The sequence below is a fragment of the Anolis sagrei genome, chromosome 1, assembly GCF_037176765.1.
Source record: "Anolis sagrei isolate rAnoSag1 chromosome 1, rAnoSag1.mat, whole genome shotgun sequence".
NCBI classification, from domain to species: domain Eukaryota; kingdom Metazoa; phylum Chordata; class Lepidosauria; order Squamata; family Dactyloidae; genus Anolis; species Anolis sagrei.
In genome coordinates, this window is record NC_090021.1 from 149,679,389 (window position 1) to 149,698,988 (window position 19,600).

At 39.1% G+C, this 19,600-nt stretch overlaps 2 protein-coding genes across 2 annotated transcripts in view; one reads left to right on the plus strand and one right to left on the minus strand.

The window, feature by feature from the left end:
* Positions 1 to 1,732, plus strand: part of RCBTB1 (RCC1 and BTB domain containing protein 1) — a 43,260-nt gene extending 41,528 nt beyond the window's left edge. The window contains exon 12 of the mRNA XM_060785022.2: positions 773 to 1,732. Coding sequence (XP_060641005.1) covers positions 773 to 913 — 141 coding nt within the window. The 3' untranslated portion in view covers positions 914 to 1,732. The remainder of the gene's footprint in view (positions 1 to 772) is intronic.
* A 171-nt stretch (positions 1,733 to 1,903) lies between these two features.
* SETDB2 (SET domain bifurcated histone lysine methyltransferase 2) overlaps positions 1,904 to 19,600 on the minus strand; it is a 44,695-nt gene continuing 26,998 nt past the window's right edge. The window contains exons 15-24 of the mRNA XM_067463630.1: positions 18,903 to 19,004; positions 18,268 to 18,388; positions 16,888 to 16,995; positions 14,241 to 14,374; positions 12,343 to 12,389; positions 9,408 to 9,472; positions 7,739 to 7,805; positions 6,099 to 6,221; positions 5,268 to 5,339; positions 1,904 to 4,128 (exon numbers count right to left, since the gene is read on the minus strand). Of these exons, the coding sequence (XP_067319731.1) occupies positions 3,989 to 4,128; positions 5,268 to 5,339; positions 6,099 to 6,221; positions 7,739 to 7,805; positions 9,408 to 9,472; positions 12,343 to 12,389; positions 14,241 to 14,374; positions 16,888 to 16,995; positions 18,268 to 18,388; positions 18,903 to 19,004 (979 nt within the window). The 3' untranslated portion in view covers positions 1,904 to 3,988. The remainder of the gene's footprint in view (positions 4,129 to 5,267; positions 5,340 to 6,098; positions 6,222 to 7,738; positions 7,806 to 9,407; positions 9,473 to 12,342; positions 12,390 to 14,240; positions 14,375 to 16,887; positions 16,996 to 18,267; positions 18,389 to 18,902; positions 19,005 to 19,600) is intronic.

A 19,600-nucleotide genomic window follows, 5' to 3' on the forward strand; every position in this document is an offset into this window, starting at 1 on the left:
GAGAGGCTCAGGAAAGCCTAAGGTGGGAGGTCAATGGTCACCTTATCAGCCTTAAAATACTGGTGCTAGACCGCATCACTGCTAGTAATAGATAACATGAAACTATGAATGATGAACTTAGAATGGCTAGACCAGGGGTCCTCAAACTAACACCCGATGGCCGGATACGGCCCTCCAAGGTCATTTACCAGGCCCTCGCTCAGGGTCAACCTAAGTCTGAAATGACCTGAAAGCACACAACAACAACAATCCTATCTCATCAGTCAAAAGCAGGCCCACACTTCCCATTGAAATACTAATAAGTTTATATTTGTTATAATTGTTCTTCATTTTAATTATTGTATTGTTTTTAAGTGTTTTTTGCACTACAAATTAGATATGTGCAGTGTACATAGGAATTCATTCATGTTTTTTTCCCCAAATTGTAATCCGGCCCTCCAACAGTTTGAGGGATTGTGACCTGTTTTTAAAAGTTTGAGGATCCCTGGACTAGATGATGTTACTGGAAATCGATTTTAACAGGATGACGCCAGAGACAACATGTTTTATTGGCTTTTATATATGTTTTTATACTGTTAAGTTGATTGTTTTTAATTGTTATTTTATGATTGTATGGCATTGAATTGTGCCAACCTAACACCCGCCTTGAGTTGCCATATGGCTGAGAAGGGTGGGCTATAAATATAATAAATAAATAAATATTTTAAAATAACAGAAGGCCATTTTTATTATCAGTGAAGTTAATGGAAGGCTTTTTTTGTCTTGTGTCTAGGACTTAGAAGAATTCTGCTTTAAGTTTTGTGTCAATCACTTGACGGAAGTCACTCAGACTGCAGCATTTTGGCAAATGGATGGTTCTCTGCTAAAGGAATTCATTGCTAAAGCCAGTAAATACGGAGCATTTAAGAACTGAAGGATATTAAGGACTGACTGGTACTGTGGTTGCTGGTGTGATTTCATGCACCTTTCTCTTTCGTGATTGTCAGTGAAAATACATGTTGTAAAAAATCATTTCTTTTTCAGCTGGGCTGTATAGGAACTCCAGATCAAGCACTGAGTGCTTTATTTGGCTTAGGGTGCTCTACATAGTTTTGAGCAGCTTTGAGGAAAGGAATTGTGAAAAAGACCTAAATGGAAAAGGGTTGAGGAAAAGGAGACAGTGTTCTGCTGCCAGAGGCTGTTTCTCCAATCGTGGCCTATTGACTAACTGGAGATGGCCACTGTGGTAATTCTCCAATTACTCCTTCTAAGCACTATCAAGACAGCTGGAACTGAGATGTTTCTCCACATTGAATGATATGAAAGTGGGAAAATGCAGTATTGTTTTGTGCATTCGGTCCATTCAATTCAAGGAAATATTCGTGACCAATGAATACAAAAGAACTTCATTGGATCATAACACAATTAAGTGTATTTGAGTTTGTACAATTTAGCTTTTTTTTTAAAGAGCAGGAAATGATATAAAAAGAAAGATAGGGGGTAATTATTTCATAATCTAAAATTGGAATTGAGTGTTCCTACTATACCTCTTTTAAGAGTTCATCAAATTGAGAGGAAAGAACTGTTGCCTTGTGGCAGCGGTAGGGACTCAACAAAACCAAGTGATTGTTGGAAAACCATTTTACATTGCAATTATGTATCTGTATATTCTATGCAATTATAGAAATTATGTATTAAAATCTGTTTGCAAACTGTGTTCTAAATTTATCTATTAAAAGAATATGTCAAATTATGAGAAGCATGGTTTATAGAAAGGGCTGCCTCTGTCCCGAGTAGGATTGTGAGTGTTGCTGTTTTGTCCATACTTCTCACGCTGCTTGGTTTGTTTGAATATTTCCTGCAAAGTGGTTAGTTAATGTGAATTTGGTAGCTGGTGCATTTTAATTGTAATGAAACTGTACAGTAAGCTTTAATTTCTCACTTTATTTGTATTAAAATGAAGTTGGTACCACAGAATTTGAGAAATAATTAACCAAGATATGACTTTGTAGGGCTGTCTGCTTTTTAGGGACAGCTTTTTTATTTTTAGGAGAATGTAATCACTCTGGTTCAATATCTATGATCCACATTTCTTTTTCTTGGATTCAAATGCAAGGAAAGAGATTCTTAAACATTAGGAAAAATATCCTGATGTTAAGAGCTATTCAGCAGTGGAATATGTTGCCTGGGAGTGTAGTGGAGCCTCCTTCTCTTTAAGCAAAGACTGCATGGCCATCTGTCAGGAATATTTTGATTGTGTGTTCCTGTATGGCAGAATGGGGTTGGACTGAATAGCTCTTGGGATCCCTTCAACCTCTATGATGCTTTGATTTTGCTACCTTTATGGGTTTTGGACATCAGATACCTCCTGCAAGTTGGATGCACCAGGATGTGAAAATAATCCTTCTTTCAAATTTATCATTCTCTAAATTGGCCATGTAGTGTGTAGTGTTTCCAACTTGAACTTCTGATACCTCACAAGCCAATCAAATAGATGTAAAGCTAGACTTCATGTCCCTATGGATGCCTTCTTTGCCCAAATGCAGATCTTTAAAATTTGAATTCCCTCTTCTGAATCCCACAGGAGCAGTAATTTAGCCCTTACTAGGTATGCTTGCAATGTTTAAGGCACCTCCGCACAAAAAAAAGGAGTAGTAGTTTTTAACTACTTCTAGTCTTGGCATTTTTGACAGTCCGTGTGGCTCCTGCATCTCTGGCACTGTCTCTTCCTATGCTAGGTTTCCAGCTTTGTTTCATAACAGACAAGCTGCATAACATTCGCCCATTTTAAAAAATGGTATCTGCTTATTGGAGTCAAAGACGGCCTACAGCCTCACTTTCATGATTGTCCTGAAGACAGCCATTCTTGATATCAATAGATACATATTTAATGCGTTATATTTTCCTGAAAAAAAATGTATTAAACAGATATGTACAATTCTGTAATGTTAAAGGGAAAGCATTTTGAACATTATTTAAAGCACAAAAATGCTTAGGCTTGTACATTTCTGATTCTTAACCTTTTCACATAAGGATTAATTTTGAGATTGCTTTGAACAACTAATGCTTGACCTCTTAATCATAAGTTCCTGAATGAATATGCATACATACACACACCCATACATGTAAGACCCAATCTGTGTAAACTGCAAGTAGAAAGTACAGGGTGCACAAAGTAGAACAGACTTCTTTATATCTTAGGACTATGTGTGTCTGAAAGCAAAGATGTATTTGTTTAAAATAAGGAGTCAAAAATCTGGATTGACTTATCCACAGTCCATGTGAGTTCTATGCCTTAATTTTAATCAGGTAAGGATCCATCTCCTTCTCTGTGTAATATCATGAAAGACAAAAACTAACCCTAAATAAAGTTACTCTCTTTAGAGTTGGGCCACTCCTGTTTTTAATGCATAAATGGGGAAATAGTGGCAGGAATGGCTGGCTATGAGGTAGCATTAGTGTTTTCCCCTCCCTGTAGGATGACCCTCAACCTATCCACAGATCATACAAAATCCAAAATGTTGGCCCAAAAATATACCTATTGGTTTATGAATATATGGTAGTTGGCTATATATTATTATAGTGCACCGCAGTTAGAACTGAAATTAAACTTGGATGTTAACAATCCATGTAGTGGAGAGACGGCTGAAGAACCCTCTGGCCCCACACTGATTCCGGAAGTGATTTGTCAATAGCACCACCTGCAAATGAAGCCATGGAAAACATGGCATCCTCATCTAAGTCATTCCTTGCAATTCTTGTGTAAATAGAAGGAAGGTGCAACATGGTCCTGCAGCTGGACATCCACCCGCACACCCATCCAGAGGACTTTGCCAACATCAGCACGTCCAAAAACAAATTTGATCTTTAAAACAGAAAAGGTAGTATAAAGTGTCTAAAAAAGGGCAGGTAACAGAAAGTGACACATAAAAAAACATTATAAATTCAATTCGATACAAGAAATCAAGCATAAAAAAATGAACAAACAAGTCTTAAAGGAAGATGTGTGTTATTCAGAGGTACTGTTAGATATGCTGGCTGTGTCTCCCGGAGAAGAAAGTACTACTTCTTTCAAATCTTGAAGAATCTCAATCTGGGCATCCAAACTCTTCCTTGTATTTAGTAGCGTCTGAATTTTTTCTTCAGTTCCTGGACAAATTAAAACCGATGCTTCATATGAACAGGAAATGTGATTGTGTTGTTTACAAAACCTGGCATCCTGTGTTGCAGTTATGTGTAGCATAGCATTACGAATCCATAATGCTGCCATATTCAGTAATGCCACATATTTATGATCATGGCACTATGGCCACTAAAATAATAGCTTCCCCCTCCTTCCCCTGCCTTTACACACAACAGTGGCAGTGAATGATGGGAGGCTGATCATGGCATGGGATGGTGATGCTGGCAACCTCCTACAGACAGCAAGGACAGCGATGGCAGGCATCCTCAAATTGTAGCCCTCCAGCTGTTTGGGTCTCTAATTCCCAGAAGCCCTAGCTGGCTTGTTCAATGGGCAGGAACGCTGGGAGTTGCAAGCCAAGGCAGCTGGAGGGCTGCAGTTTGAGGACACCTGGACTATGGCAAGCAGCAACAACAACTGTTGCAATTTTTCATTGAGGCGTGCTGGCTGGCGGGACGGGGCTGAAAACCTCCTGCTCCTCCTCCTCCTGAGTCCCAAACAACAGCTGAATTGACCTCCATCGATAACTCTGAAGGCAGGTCTGGAGAGGCTGGGACAGGGGATGTTGCCTGGTGACATATTTTTAACTGCCTCCTTTGCTAGAACGTTCTCTAAATATACCACTCCTGTAGAAAAACGAATCACTAAAGTAAACCAAATTTAAACCATGGCCATGATTCCAGGCCAATGGTCAAAAATTACATTACAATTCACACCAGAAAAAAGGCCGGGTCATGGATTATCAAAGTTAGGAAGGAGCTATGGTAGGAGTGGGAGAAATGTTTATGCTTTGATCCCCTGAAGATGCCAGCCACAGATGCAGGTGAAATGTCAGGAGAAAATGCTGCTAGAACACGGCCAGACAACCCGGAAACCACACAACACCCCAATGTTTATGCTCTTGGCTACATTCCCTTAAGGAAAATCCCAAGGTCGCATGCCAGGGACCAGTAGGACCAAATCAGCATCATGCTAAACAAGATAACTCTCTTGGACAAGTAGCATGAGAGTAAAGCTGAAAGGATCCACATTCTGTGTAATATCAACATATCATCATGTCAAACCTTTACAAGTATCAAACATGTTAGATGTTTTCAATACATACCTGACTGAGCAGACGTAAGTATATTTTCAAAGAGGCCGCAATCAAAAAGTGACATTACTGTTTCTTCATATTCTGAGAACAGGTATTAATAATACATTATTATATTTGTTTCATATATTCTGACCCCCCACCCCAATGAATACATATCATTTTTGTAATTAGAAATAACACCCATTTAAACTAAATGCAACAAAAGATACACACTCATAAAATAGTAACAATAGGGGCTACTGGGAAGACTATACAACATCAATCTACTTCTCAATGTGTGTCTCTTATTATTATTATCTTTTTATTTTTCTGTTTGTCTGTACTCATATACCCGATTTTATATAAAGTAAATACCATTTTCACAAATAATGTATCTCCCTGCACAAACCCCCTAATAAAGATTATTTTAAAAAATAAAATAGTAACAACTCAAGGCTACAGTTGCCCTCAAAATCCTATGTGAGCAAGAATGTGTAAAACTGAGGCCACAGAAATAACTTCTGAAAGATTTTAATACATGTGAAAATAGGGGACAGCAGGTAGCCAGATAACACCTAGAAATCCCATTCTAGAACTGTCTTCTCCAGCTTGTACTACTGAAATGCAATGCAAAGGTAGGATACTATATACACTGGGACATTTAACACTCTGTACCTTCTGGGGAGGAAAAGTCTAATATACAATTCATCTCCAAGGCTTAACAAGAAACCATAGGATGCACAAGAGATAGGAGCATAAAGAGTTTGCCTCATGAAAAGGACATCCTTGCACAGCATCTTCTAAAAAATGACTTAGACTATGAGATTTAAAGTGACAGCTGATCTATACTTCGTGCAGTACCTGTTTCTGAAGTGTTGTCATCCATCAGCTTTTCCTGCGCCAGATGAAGTGTGTCTAACATTTCCTCAAATATTTCATCGAGAAGCCCAGCCTGCTTACACTTTCTTAAAAATTCTATCTTTCCTGTTGAACGAAAGATGGAGAGAAAGGCAATCTTAATAAAACAAAAATCATATCCTAACTCAGTTCCTTCTAGCAATACAAAACTCATCCCACTATGAATATCACTTGTCAGCCCACAATGGTAAGCAAAAGGGATGGTAAACAAACATCATGCAAGACACTTTTTAGGGAGACCTGAGTCTAAGGAGCCAAAAAACAACTTCTGAATGCGATGGCAGGCTGCATCCTCATTTCTCTAAACTGAAGAGTAGTTGTTTTTTGCTCATCATTCATAGCTTAAAGGCCACTGAATGACAAGCAATGAAACTACTCAACTGTTACATGTTTTGAGTCTGTAATGAATCTCGCAGCAACCACTTGAAAGAAAAGGTGATGGCCACTATGGGAATACAATGCCAGAATGGATCTTTAGTGTGATGTCCAGGATAAAAGTTGCAAATACAAAATATAGAACTGTGTTTAGCTGTTTCCCAGGCCTCCCAAATTCCAGAGGTGACCCTTATCTCAAAGAGGAATTTTCAGTTACCAAACCCTTTTATTAAGCCCTCCGAGTGTATTGGACTTCAATTCCTAACAGCCTCAGGCCTTTCCTTTCCCCCCTCAGCCGCTTAAGCTTAAGGCGAAAAGGAAGGGGCCTGAGGCTGTTAGGAATTGTGGGAGTTGAAGTCCAAAACACCTGAAGGGCTCAAGTTTGCCCATGCCTACATTACATGGAACTTCAGTCAAAATGATGACAGGTCTATTACCAATCACCCTGACAGCTACCCAACAATATGAAACAGATTTATGTAAAACTAGCCGTCCCTTGCCACGCGTTGCTGTGGCCCACATGGGGGTTCTGTGTGGGAGGTTTGGCCCAATTCTATAGTTGGTGGGGTTCGGAATGCTCTGTGATTGTAGGTGAACTATAAATCTCAGTAACTACAACTCCCAAATGTCAAGGTCTATTTCCCCCAAACTCTATCTGTGTTCATATTTGGGCATATGGAATATTCGTGCCAAGTTTGGTTGAGATCCATCATGGTTCGAGTTCACAGTGCTCTCTGGATGTAAGTGAACTACATCTCCCAAACTCAAGGTCAATGCCCACCAAACCCTTCTAGTGTTTTATGTTGGTCATGGGTGTTCTGTGTGCCACTCTTGGTTCAATTCCATCGTTGGTGGGGTTCAGAATGCTCTTTGACTGTAAGTGAACTATAAATCCTGGCAACTACAACTCCCAAATGACAAAATCATTTTTTTTTTGAGTGAAGGGCATACATTGGGTTGTTAGGAGTCTTGTGTCCAAATTTGGTGTCAATTCGCCTAGTGGTTTTTGAGTTCTGTTAATCCCACAAACGAAGATTACATTTTTATTTATATAGATGAGATCTCAATAGCTTTGCATCGAAGTGTAGAAGGAAATTAAACCAACATGGGACATCAAGATAATTATCATCATCATCATTATCAGCAACAAAAACTCTAATTTGCCTACTAAGAATGTTGAATATTTTTCAGATATCATAAAGTCATACCTTTATGTTGGTTCTGCTTTTTCCTGAGGGCTTGTAGGTTTTCTTCTACAACTGTCTCTTTATTATTCTGTCAAAAAGAATTGTAGAATTGTGACATTTATTTAATCTTTTTATTTGCCTGTATTTTGTTGCATAATAGCTGCCACCACATATAAATTGCACTCCCATTATTGGGGTTCCAACACTGGGATTTTTGATGTTCCTCGTGTAATAGTCACATTCATCCACCCACGTGCCTGAGCACTTTGCAACTCCCTTCAGCTGGCAACAGAAGCTGCAAAAACTACTCAGCATGTAATTGTCGCACCCCCCCCCCCTTTTTAAATAAAAAAATGGGGAGGGGGAAGTGGCCTATCATGCGGTGAAATATGGTACTTGCTTTTACCCCATACTTTCCCCAGGGAACTCTTCATCCATACTCATAAAGTAAATTGAGTTGAGAGGCAGTGATCTCCCAAGGTCACATAGAATCATAGAGTTGGAAGAGACCTCGTGGGCCATCCAGTCCAACCCCTTGCCAAGAAGCAGGAATATTGCATACAAAGCACCCTTGTCAGACGGCCATCCAGCCTCTGTTTAAAAGCTTCCAAAGAAGGAGCCTCCACCATATTCCAGGGCAGAGAGTTCCACTGCTGAACAGCTCTCACAGTCAGGAAGTTCTTCCTCATGTTCAGATGGAATCTCCTTTCTTGTAGTTTGAAGTCATTGTTCTGTGTCCTAGTCTCCAAGGAAGCAGAAAATAAGCTTGCTCCCTCCTCCCTATGACTTCCTCTCATGTATTTATACATAGCTATCTTGTCTCCTCTTAGCCTTCTCTTCTTCAGGCTTAACATGCCCAGCTCTTTAAGCCACTCCTCGTAGGGCTTGTTCTCCAGACCCTTGATCATTTTAGTCGCACTCCTCTGGACACATTCCAGGTTCTCAGTATCTCTCTTCAATTGTGGTGCCCAGAATTGGACACAATATTCCAGGTGTGGCCTAACCAAGGCAGAATAGAGGGGTAGCATGACTTCCCTAGATCTAGACACTATGCTCCTATTGAGGCATGCCAAAATCCCATTGGCTTTTTTTGCCACCACAGAGAATGTTTCCTACATAAGGGGAGATCTGATCATTCATCAGGAACTTTAAGAGAAAAATTGAACTGCCAGGGAGGCTATTGTTGACCCACTACATTCACAAAAAACCTATCTTGTTATAAAACAAGCACCAAAATGTTTAAGCATGTATCAACAATTTGAACATATATGTAAGGAAAATGTAGGAGGAGAACGGGGTGCTCCACAGCAGGCAACAACCTCTGCTTCGTCCAGCCCAGATGCATGGGCCTATATCTGGATCTGAAACAATGGCTGCAGCTATGTCTATGCATTTACACAAGCGTAGTATTTCCAAAGATTCAGCACTCAGCTTATTCCTAGCCCCAGGTGGAACTTTATATAGCACCGGAGACATTGTTACAGTCAGAAACTGGCACAGAACTAAAGCAAACTCTGCTTTGAATATCCCGTAGACTTGGTATTTTGCCTTACAAGAGTTTAATGCCACATAGCCAGATTAGCCTGATGCTGTAAGTCTGGCACAACCCAGGGCTTTTTAAGAGTCTTATAAGTGCCTCACTGGAAGACTTGGTCATTGAAAAATGCAGCAATTATTAGACCTTCATTACCATTTTTTGTCTAGTCGAGGGAGATTTCATGAGGACTGGGGACCTTGCCCTCTTACTCTCGTCATCTAGAAATCAAGTCAAAAGGTAAAGAATTACACTTCATCATACCATTTGCTTTATTACTAATCCACACAAATATCTATTTATCTATATCTATATAGATTAGAATGCCACCAACTCTGTGGAGTGGCCATCCAATATAAAATCAATATGACACGTTAGAATTATTTTTCTTTCCTTTTCAACTTTATTACAAGTTTAGGGGTAAGAAATGAGTCATCTAGTGAGCTCACACTGTCACAAAAAAGAGACTGAAGGAATGGCTGCTTGTCGTAAAACAGACCTCTTCCTTTTCAATTAAAGGTAAAGGTTTCAAGTCCGACTCTGAGTGGTGGTGCTCATCTCTATTTCTAAGCTGAAGAGCTGGTGTCTGTGGATGCCTGCTAGATCATGTGACCGGTATGACTGCATGGAGCACTGTTACCTTCCCACCAGAGCAATACCTATTGATCTACTCACATGTGCATGTTTTTGAACTGCTAGATTGCCAGAAGCTAGGGCTATAAGTGGGAGCTCACCCCGACCCATGGATTCGGACTGCTCATCAGCAACTTTATTTATTATTTATTTATTTACGGCATTTATATCCCGCCCTTCTCACCCCGAAGGGGATTCAGAGTGGCTTGCAATATATATTTTCATACAATATATTATATTATTAGCATAGTACAATATCAGTATTATACATTACTATAGTGCACTATACCATTATATTGTAATATTATTACTAATATTACATGTAATGTCAATATATAATTATAATTATATTATTGTATTATTATTACTAGTATTATATTGCATTACATTATAATTTTATAAATATTACATGTATATACAATATACTATATTATATTATTAGCAAAGACAAGATGGAAGTGTCTGCAGTCTAGCGGTTTAATCCTCTGTGCCACCACGGCCCATTCCTTTTCAATTACTGTACTGTATACTGTCTAGCCGATATTGCACCACCTGACATCCGCCGGGAAGTAGCAGCCAATAGTGAAAGGACCAAGGCAGAGACATCTCCAGCCCATCCCTTGTTTGGGTTTCAGCCAGCACATCAACGACTTAAATCAAGAAATAGTTTTCTAAGATCTACAGAGACACTCGCTGGAACACCTCAGCAAGCAAGAGTCCAAAAGTGGCAGGCTCAAACCCAAAACCTCAATCAATGCCTGATACCAAATGAGAGACTCCCCCCTGGGCACACAGAAAACTGGGTGACTTGGAAGGCACTGAACAGACTGCTCTCTGGCACCACGAGATGCAGAGCCAACCTTCAGAAATGGGGCTACAAAGTGGAATCCACGACATGCGAGTGTGGAAAAGAGCAAACTACAGACCACCTGCTGCAATGCAACCTGAGCCCTGCTACATGCACAATGAAGGACCTTCTTGCAGCAACACCAGAGGCACTCCAAGTGGCCAGCTACTGGTCAAAGGACATTTAATCAACTACCAAGCTTGCAAATGTTATGCTTTGTCTGTTTGTTTGTTTGTTTTTGTTAAAAAATGTAATACAAATGTCTGTTTGCTGGTGACACGATAAATAAATAATACTGTACTTAAATTCAATGTGTGCAGCGATCAACGAGGGAGGATTTTTGGGACAGAAGGTCATTCAGTCAAAAAGAACACAGAGTCCTCAAAACAGCAGGGGTGATGAAAATACTTCACAATAATTTGGAATAAGAAGTTAAAATATACATATGCAATGGATTTAAAAGAAAATTGGCTTACGATGTTTCATCGATGGTGTGTCACACCTAAAAAACTAGGATTAATGTATAAAAATATGGATAAAAATGTTGGAAATGTCATGAGGTAGAGGGTAGTTTCATACGTGGTGGTCTTGTAAAAAAGCTCAAAATTATTGGAAAAATATACATGAAGAAACACAAAAAAAATTGAAAATATCATTCCCAAGAAAACCAGAATATTACTTATTAAATATTACGGATTTAGAATTCACTTCGGACCCAAATAAAGACATCTTATTTACTTATATTTTGACGGCAGCAAGGATATCATGCAAGAATTTGGAAAATGGACAAAACTCCAGAAATAGAAGATTGGACAGATAAATTACAGGTGATCAAAGATATGGACAAATTAACTTTCTTTTTGAAGAAAAACTCGAGAAAACAAATAAAAGAGACAAACTGGTCATAATTTGAAAACTATTTAATGAAAAGAAGTCAATAGGACAAATAACAATAAAACTACTCTCTGAGATTTTTTTTAGACAAATGAGTGAAGAAGAAGAATCCTCAGAGAGAAGTGAGAAAAGACAAACATATTATAAGCAAAGACACAGAATGGAAGTCAAACAATTATTGTGTGTGTGTTTTTTTCTCTTCTCTTTTCCTATATTGATTTCTAAAATTTCTTACTATCCTATAACCAAATGTTCCCCCACTTTCCTTGTAAATCTCTTTCTTTTAAAGATATGTATAACTTAATAAAATTTATTTGAAAAAAAAGAAAAGCAAATATTTCACAACCACCTCTGACTTGTTTTAATCCCACAAGAATCCTTTTTAAACAACAGCTGATATGCTTCAGAGGGCCTAAGGATCCTATTGAGTCAGGTTTTTAAAATAAGGGAAACCTCAAAATTTGTCTCAATGGTATATTTTTCTCATTCATGATTTAAAAAGAAGTGATGGGGACAGACAACACCACCGAAAGGGTCTACTCCTTAAGTGGAGTGTCTGATGCCACCTAACCACACCACCAGTCACTGTCTCTCTGGCAATGAGTACTACAACTTTAAATGCATTCTCCAAAAGGCTCTGTCTTATGCTTTGGGACAGTTGCTGATCCAATTCCAGAAGAAACTGACAGAAATAACAAAGCAATTGAAGAAACTCACCATAAAAACCGTTTTTCTTGGCAGGGTCATGATTTGGACAAAACACTCTGAAAACAATGGAGAAATGTTGGGAGAAAAGAGTTATTATTATTGGTATTAATACAGAGGTTTTCATCCTTTGCAAAACAAATGTAAAAATAATATGATTCACTTGAAAAGAGTGTCCGATTAAGGTAAAACATGGGTTCTATGTATACTGATGCACAGTACTAGGGAACATGACCCATAAGATGTGTCACTATGGACGGTGTACATTGATATGTACAGAGATCAGTGTTCACCAACAATACAGTGATCATGTGTTGTTGAAGGCTTTCATGACCAGAATCACTGAGATGCTGTGAGTTTTCTGAGCTGTATGGCCATGTTCCAGAAGCATTCTCTCCTGGTATTTCGCCCACACCTATGGCAGGCATCCTCAGAAGCTGTCTGCCATAGATGTGGACGAAATATCAGGAGAGAATGCCTCTGGAACATGGCCATACTGTTCCATAGAAGTGTGCGACAGACAACTTCTGAGGATGCCTGCCATAGGTGTGGGTGAAATACCAGGAGAGAATGCCTCTGGAACATGGCCATACTGTTCCATACAGCCTGGAAAACTCACAGCTACCCAATACAGTGCATTACGTTATAATACCTTGACTTAAGAGTTCAATTGTTCCACGTCTGAGCTCTTAACTCAAAACACTCTTATCTCAAATCTTATTTTCCCATTTAAACACTATGGGGTTCCAGCACCCCAACCTCATATTTGTTCCATTTTTAAAAAATGACTTTATACATAACAAATAATGTATAACTGCACATTCACATGGAAAATAAAAAAGTAAGATTAACTTTAATATGGTAGAAGCACAAAGTTGTGGCAAGGAAGCACAAAGCAAAGAGGCAGAAGTATCTTCTTCATACTGTACTCATTCCAGCCCTCCTCCCTCCCTCCCTCCCTTAAGTCAAACCTATCAAGAAAAACCACACAAAAACAACTATCCCAAAGTTCCTAAAAGCGGACAGCAGTCTCCCAAAGTGTAGAAGAGCACTAGACATGGAGGTTGCTCCCTTGAACCTCTAAAGCCCTCACGCTTGCACTCCCTTGGCAGAAACAGCTCAGTTATCTGACCGGGTCAAGATGAACGGCAGTTCTACAAATTCCCATCCCTGGTATAGTCAGTTTAATTACATTTTAATTAAAATATTTTGTACATTGCAAATAATAATAATAATAATAATAATAATAATAATAATAATAATAATGTAATCTTTATTTGTACCCTGCTACCACCTCCCCAAGGGACTCGGTGTGGCTTACATGAGGCCAAGCCCAGAATACATCAATAAACAAAATATCAATAAACAAAACAATCAATGAAATATAAATCATATAAATCACATGAACAAAAAATAAGCAATAAACAATCAACATATAAACATTTAAAACAATTGGTCAGGCCAAATGTAATAGGTTAAAATTAAAAATAATGCCAATGTGAACAAGATAGGATATTACTGGGATAGGGTTTTCAGAGAGAAATGAGGGAACGCAGTCAATCCTAAATCAGTGTTAAAGTGCATTTTGAGGGCATAATCCTGAGAGTTTTCCTTATTCTGGGAAGGCACACTGGAACAACCACGTTTTCAGGCTCCTCCTAAAGACTGCCAGCATTGGGGCATGCCTGATGTCCTTGGGAAGTGAGTTCCAGAGTCGGGGGCCACGACTGAGAAGGCCCTCTCCCTCATCCCCACCAATCGTGCCTGCAAAGGAGGTGGGAGCGCGAGCAGGGCCTCTCTAGACGATTGAAGAGATTGTGTGGGTTTGTTCACAGAAATGCGGCAATCAATCAATTAATGCTTCTCATATCAAACAAGTAAACTTCTTAAGAAATTATGTTGTTAAATACCGGTAAGTGCCTTTCACACCATCGGTTTCTATTGCTGCATCATCACATAGTGCACAGAAATAATGATAGCCTCTGCGACAGTGTTTTATCTCACAGCCAACGGTAGCTCCTTTCTTGCGACAGAAATAGCACATCTGTAACAAAAAGAGAATCTGGAATTGCAATCATAGTTTAAATACAACAATCCCAGCTTTTAGCATAGTGTAGGAAACAGAAACCAAAGACTAGATGCATGCATTTCTCTGACATTTCCCACCCCTTACTCTAAATCCAATGCTGTCATCCTTATTAAACAAAACCACTGTTTTGTTTTGTTTTGTTTTTTCTAAAAAATGGAAATGATGGGAGCCTGTTAATTTCACATTGCTTAACAGGGATAAGAAGCCACTTAACACAACTGAGCAGAGACAATTGGGGCAAAGTGTTTCACTCTTGTTTCCCAGATAATTAAGACAGCTATCATGAAAGCGCTGTTGAACTGCTGCTTGTCACAAACTTCTATGAAACTGCAGTTCAAGTGAAGATTTTCCCCTTTCACTCCAATCCAATAAATACAGATTTACATTTATGTCTGTCTTCTCTTATTTAAAATGTACGGCTGAGGTCTGGGACTGTTAAATCATCTTTTTTTAAAGGTGCTGTTGGAGCATTTATGGCTGATGGGTTTTAATAATAAACCAACTGAACAATCAATCCAAAAGGTTTTATATCACACTTTCAGATCAGCTACCAGTAGGACAGTTTTCTTATCCCAATAATTAACGCCTTCTTGCTTCTACTACCCTTGTTAATATTTCCGGGTTAACCAACTAAAAGTGGCCTGGCTTTGCTTCTTTCTTTTTCATCTCAAATTATACCAGATGAAGGTTTATCAGTTAAGTTGCTATGAGTTTTCCGAGCTGTAGGGCCATGTTGCAGAAGCATTCTCTCCTGATGTTGTACCCACATCTATGGCAGGCTTCCTCAGAGGTTGTGAGGCCTGTTGGAAACTAATTTATTTCATATATTTATATCCCGCCCTTCTCCCCACAAGGGGGACTCAGCACGGCCTCACATGAGCATCAGAGGATGCTAACAGCATAAATACCATAAAAATTACAATTCACAATAAAATCATTTTAAAACATTATACAACATCATCCGTAAAATTTAACAATAAATTAATAGATTAACGTGCCAGTACAACCAAGTCGAGCCGGGATAATCCATATCGCAAAATCCAAATTTCCTTTTCCTTTTGCCGCTGGCCTCTAATCAAACGCCTGGCCCCAGAGCCAGGTCTTCAGTTGTCTTCTATAAGCAAGTTGGGTATATATATCTGTGGAATGTCCAGGGTGGGAGAAAGAACTCTTGTCTGCTGGAAGCAAGTGTGAATGTTATAATTGGCCAGCTTAATTAGCACTGAATAGCCTTGCATCTTCAAAGCCTGGCTGCTTCCTGCCTGAGGGAATCCTTTGTTGGGAGGTGTTAGCTGGCCCTGATTGTTTCCTGCCTGGAATCCCCGTTTTCTGAGTGTTGTTCTTTATTTTTCGGTTAATTTCCACCTAAGAACACAGGGTAGCACACTGAATATTAAGGTATGTTTCCAGTTGACCTTATGTATTCTGAATTTCCTTGAAAGAGAACTACAGATTAGCCAGGGACACAGCAATGCAAACAAACTGAATTCAACATTTATTCAAGCGACGATTTTACCATGGAAAGATTAAAAAAATGGAATGTGGAATATTGGAATTTGTTTGATCAGGTCCAAATGGTCAATATAGTGTGTCTAACTTGAGATGATGTGCAGGAGGACAAGAAAGAAATTAAAGAGGAATGGTTGGCCTGCATAGAATGGATAAAAAGTGGGGAAGCCAATGTAAATATTGTACAAAGAATAAGAAAACTGTGTTCATTGTTAAAGACATACAGGAAAATGAGATATGGGGTGGAGAGGGGGGAAAAGTGAAAGGAATAATCACATTCTAAAGAGATGAATAGATAATATAGAAATGCTGCATTCTATAAAATGCGTATATGCAATAGCTGTATATTATCTACTAGCTGTCCCCTGCCATGCATTGCTGTGGCACAGTCAGTGTATGTGTTCTCTCTGTGTGTATATATGTGTGTGTGTGTGTATTTGTGTGTTTGTGTATATATATGTGGTTTTGCACATGCGTTGAAATGCTTTTTGGGGCTTTTTGAGTCTCTTCTGCTGTGTTTTTCAGTGTTTTTATGAGTGATGGTCATTTGTTGGCCTGATACATGTCTTGTGTCCAAATTTGGTGTCAATTCGTCCAGTGGTATTTGAGTTATGTTAATCCCACAAACAAACATTACATTTTTATTTATATAGATTTACAGATTGTGCTATTATACAGTTAATAAAATAAAAATGATTTCAAATAAAAACAATTAAAAATATAGATAAGTACAATATAGGCAGTCCCCGAGTTACAAAACATCCAACTTACAACAATTCGTAGATACGAATGGGGCAGAGGCAGCCAGCTGGGGAGTGGGGAAGCTAGCTCGCTGTTCCAGGCAACTGGCTTGAGTTCTGTTCAGACTTACAAACAAATTCAACTTAAGAACAAACCTACAGAATATATCTTGTTTGTAAATTGGGGACTGCCTGTAATACGAGGAGCAAGTATCTCACCAGCCTCCTCCCTCTCTTTATTTCATTCACTACTGAAGCCACCTTGAACCGTATTTCAACATTGTCCGAATTGTGTTCTTCAGACTCCACAAATCCTGAGGAATACAACTGCAAAAGAATAAAAAAACCAGAAATAAGACAGAAACTTCTTAGTTAGGAGATGATAACATAAACCAACAAAACCCACCAGTTAGCACCAGCTGAAGACTTAAGTCAGCATTTTCTGAAAGATTTACACACACGCTCCCAACTCATCACATTATTCATTGATCTGCATGTTATTATTGTTAATGTCACCACTAACCATGCCACAGAAAACTGACCTATGCCTTCCTTTTTAAATGTCATTATTCCTCTTGTTAATGCAAAATCAATCTGTTATGAATGGGGCCTATGGTGGCACAGCGGGTTAAACTGCTGAGCTGCTGAACTTGCTGAACGAAAGGTCAGCTGTTTGAATCTGGGGAGTGGGATGAGCTCCCGCTATTAGCCCCAGCTTTTGCCAACCTAGCAGTTCAAAAACATGCAAATGTGAGTAGATCAATATGTACCGCTTCTTCGGGAAGGTAATGGCACTCCCTGCAGTCATGCTGGCCACATTACCTCGGAGGTGTCTACAGACAATGCCAGCTCTTCAGCTTAGAAATGGAGATGAGCACCACCTCCCAGACTCTGACACAACTAGACTTAACCTTTACCTTTATGATGAATGGAAGTGGTAGTCTTAATTGCAATTGGGGATAAAAATGCTAAGACATTTCTGAACACAAAGGAGGAAGATTGACAGCACAGTGACTGCCTCACATTTCTCATTTGTTCAGTTTATACATCTGCATTTTGCTTCTTTAAAAAATTATCGGAAGTGGACTCTTGCCTAGAAGTTTCTCAACAAAGAGCAACATTTTCCCAAAACCTTTATATTATTGAAATACAGGGTTGCTGGTGTCTTTGATTTTTTAAAAAGAAATGTTGAGGATTATCAACACAATCCACATTAAAGAAACAGATGTATTTGACAAGATCACAAAACAGCATTCATGCATTTTTGAGAGTCCTTGTGAGCTCAGGCATGTTAGAAGCAGAAAATTGGTCCCCAGACATTCCACAAATGCCCACTCCTGTCCAAGATATATAGTAGAGTTCCACTAAAATAACTAGTTTTAAAATCAGAATTGTGACGTTTCTATACAGTTTTGGAGTTTTTAGGAGGACCGCACATTGGATATATAATTGTTAGGTATTTTGTGTAATGCTACAAACTCCATAGAGAAAAGGATCACATACAATTAAAAGGTGAAATTGCTCTGATCTCTCTCTGCACATTCTCTCATTTCTAGTCAATCATTTTGGACACAGCTAGAATGCTTTTGTAAAGCTCACCAGACAATCCTGATGGACTGCAAGATCTTGTCCTTCGGCAACATACATAATGGCACATTCCTCATCTTCAGGGCAAAATGCACACCGTCTTCTTACCATCTCCGCCATTATCACGGTCTGCCTTTAAAAAGGATTTCAAAGATTAATACAAAACAAAACTATCCCTTGTCTTAAGGAGGATAAAAGTAGTCAAAGGCATCGAAGCAATATTCAAGCAAAAGATCTTCAAATATACCATTCAAACAACTTTCGAAGCCTTAACACTGCTTTCAAAGCATCATAGAATCACAGACCAATTTTAAGATTGCCCAAGGGACTAAAATCCGCCATCCAGTTAAGTTCAAAACAGCAATTCTCTTTTCACAAAAAGCTCTTGCAATTTGCTATTAAAAGTGCTGGCCATGACAGTGGAAAACAAAACTCAGGGAGCAGCCCTGTCTATGCACTGGAGTAATTTCTTTGTATTTTTTTTAATATTCTTTAAGCTCCAGTAGAAAATCAGATGAGAACATGCAGATGACCCCTTCATAAATGCATTTTCTGCCCAGGTGTTGGCTACATGGGCCAATAGTCAAATTATATGTAAGGTACCAAAAACTGAGGAGGTACTAATTACTGGAAGAAACATTAACAACCTCAGATATGCAGATGACACCACTCTGATGGCCATAAGTGAGGAGGAGCTGAGGAGCCTTCTAATCAAGGTGAAAGAAGAAAGCGCAAAAGCTGGGTTGCAGCTAAACATAAAAAAAAAAAAAAACAAGATTATGGCAACAAGAATGATTGACAACTGGAAAATAGAGGGAGAAAACATAGAGGCCGTGACAGACTTTGTATTTCTAGGTGCAAAGATTACTGCAGATGCACACTGCAGCCAGGAAATCAGAAGACGCTTACTTCTTGGGAGGAGAGCAATGTCAAATCTCGATAAAATAGCAAAAAGTAGAGACATCACACTGGCAACAAAGATCCGCATAGTCAAAGCCATGGTATTCCCTGTAGTAACCTACGGATGTGAGAGCTGGACCTTAGGGAAGGCTGAGCGAAGGAAGATCGATGCTTTTGAAATGTGGTGTTGGAGGAAAGTTCTGAGACTTCCTTGGACAGTGAGAAGATCCAACCAGTCCATCCTCCAGGAAATAAAGCCCGACTGCTCATTGGAGGGAAGGATACTAGAGACAAAGGGAAGGATACTAGAGACAAAGAAAACAAGCGTGCTCCCTCCTCCCTATGACTTCCTCTCACATATTTATACATAGCTATTATGTCTCCTCTCGGTCTTCTCTTCTACAGACTAAACAAGCCGCTCCTCATAGGACTTGTTCTCCAGACC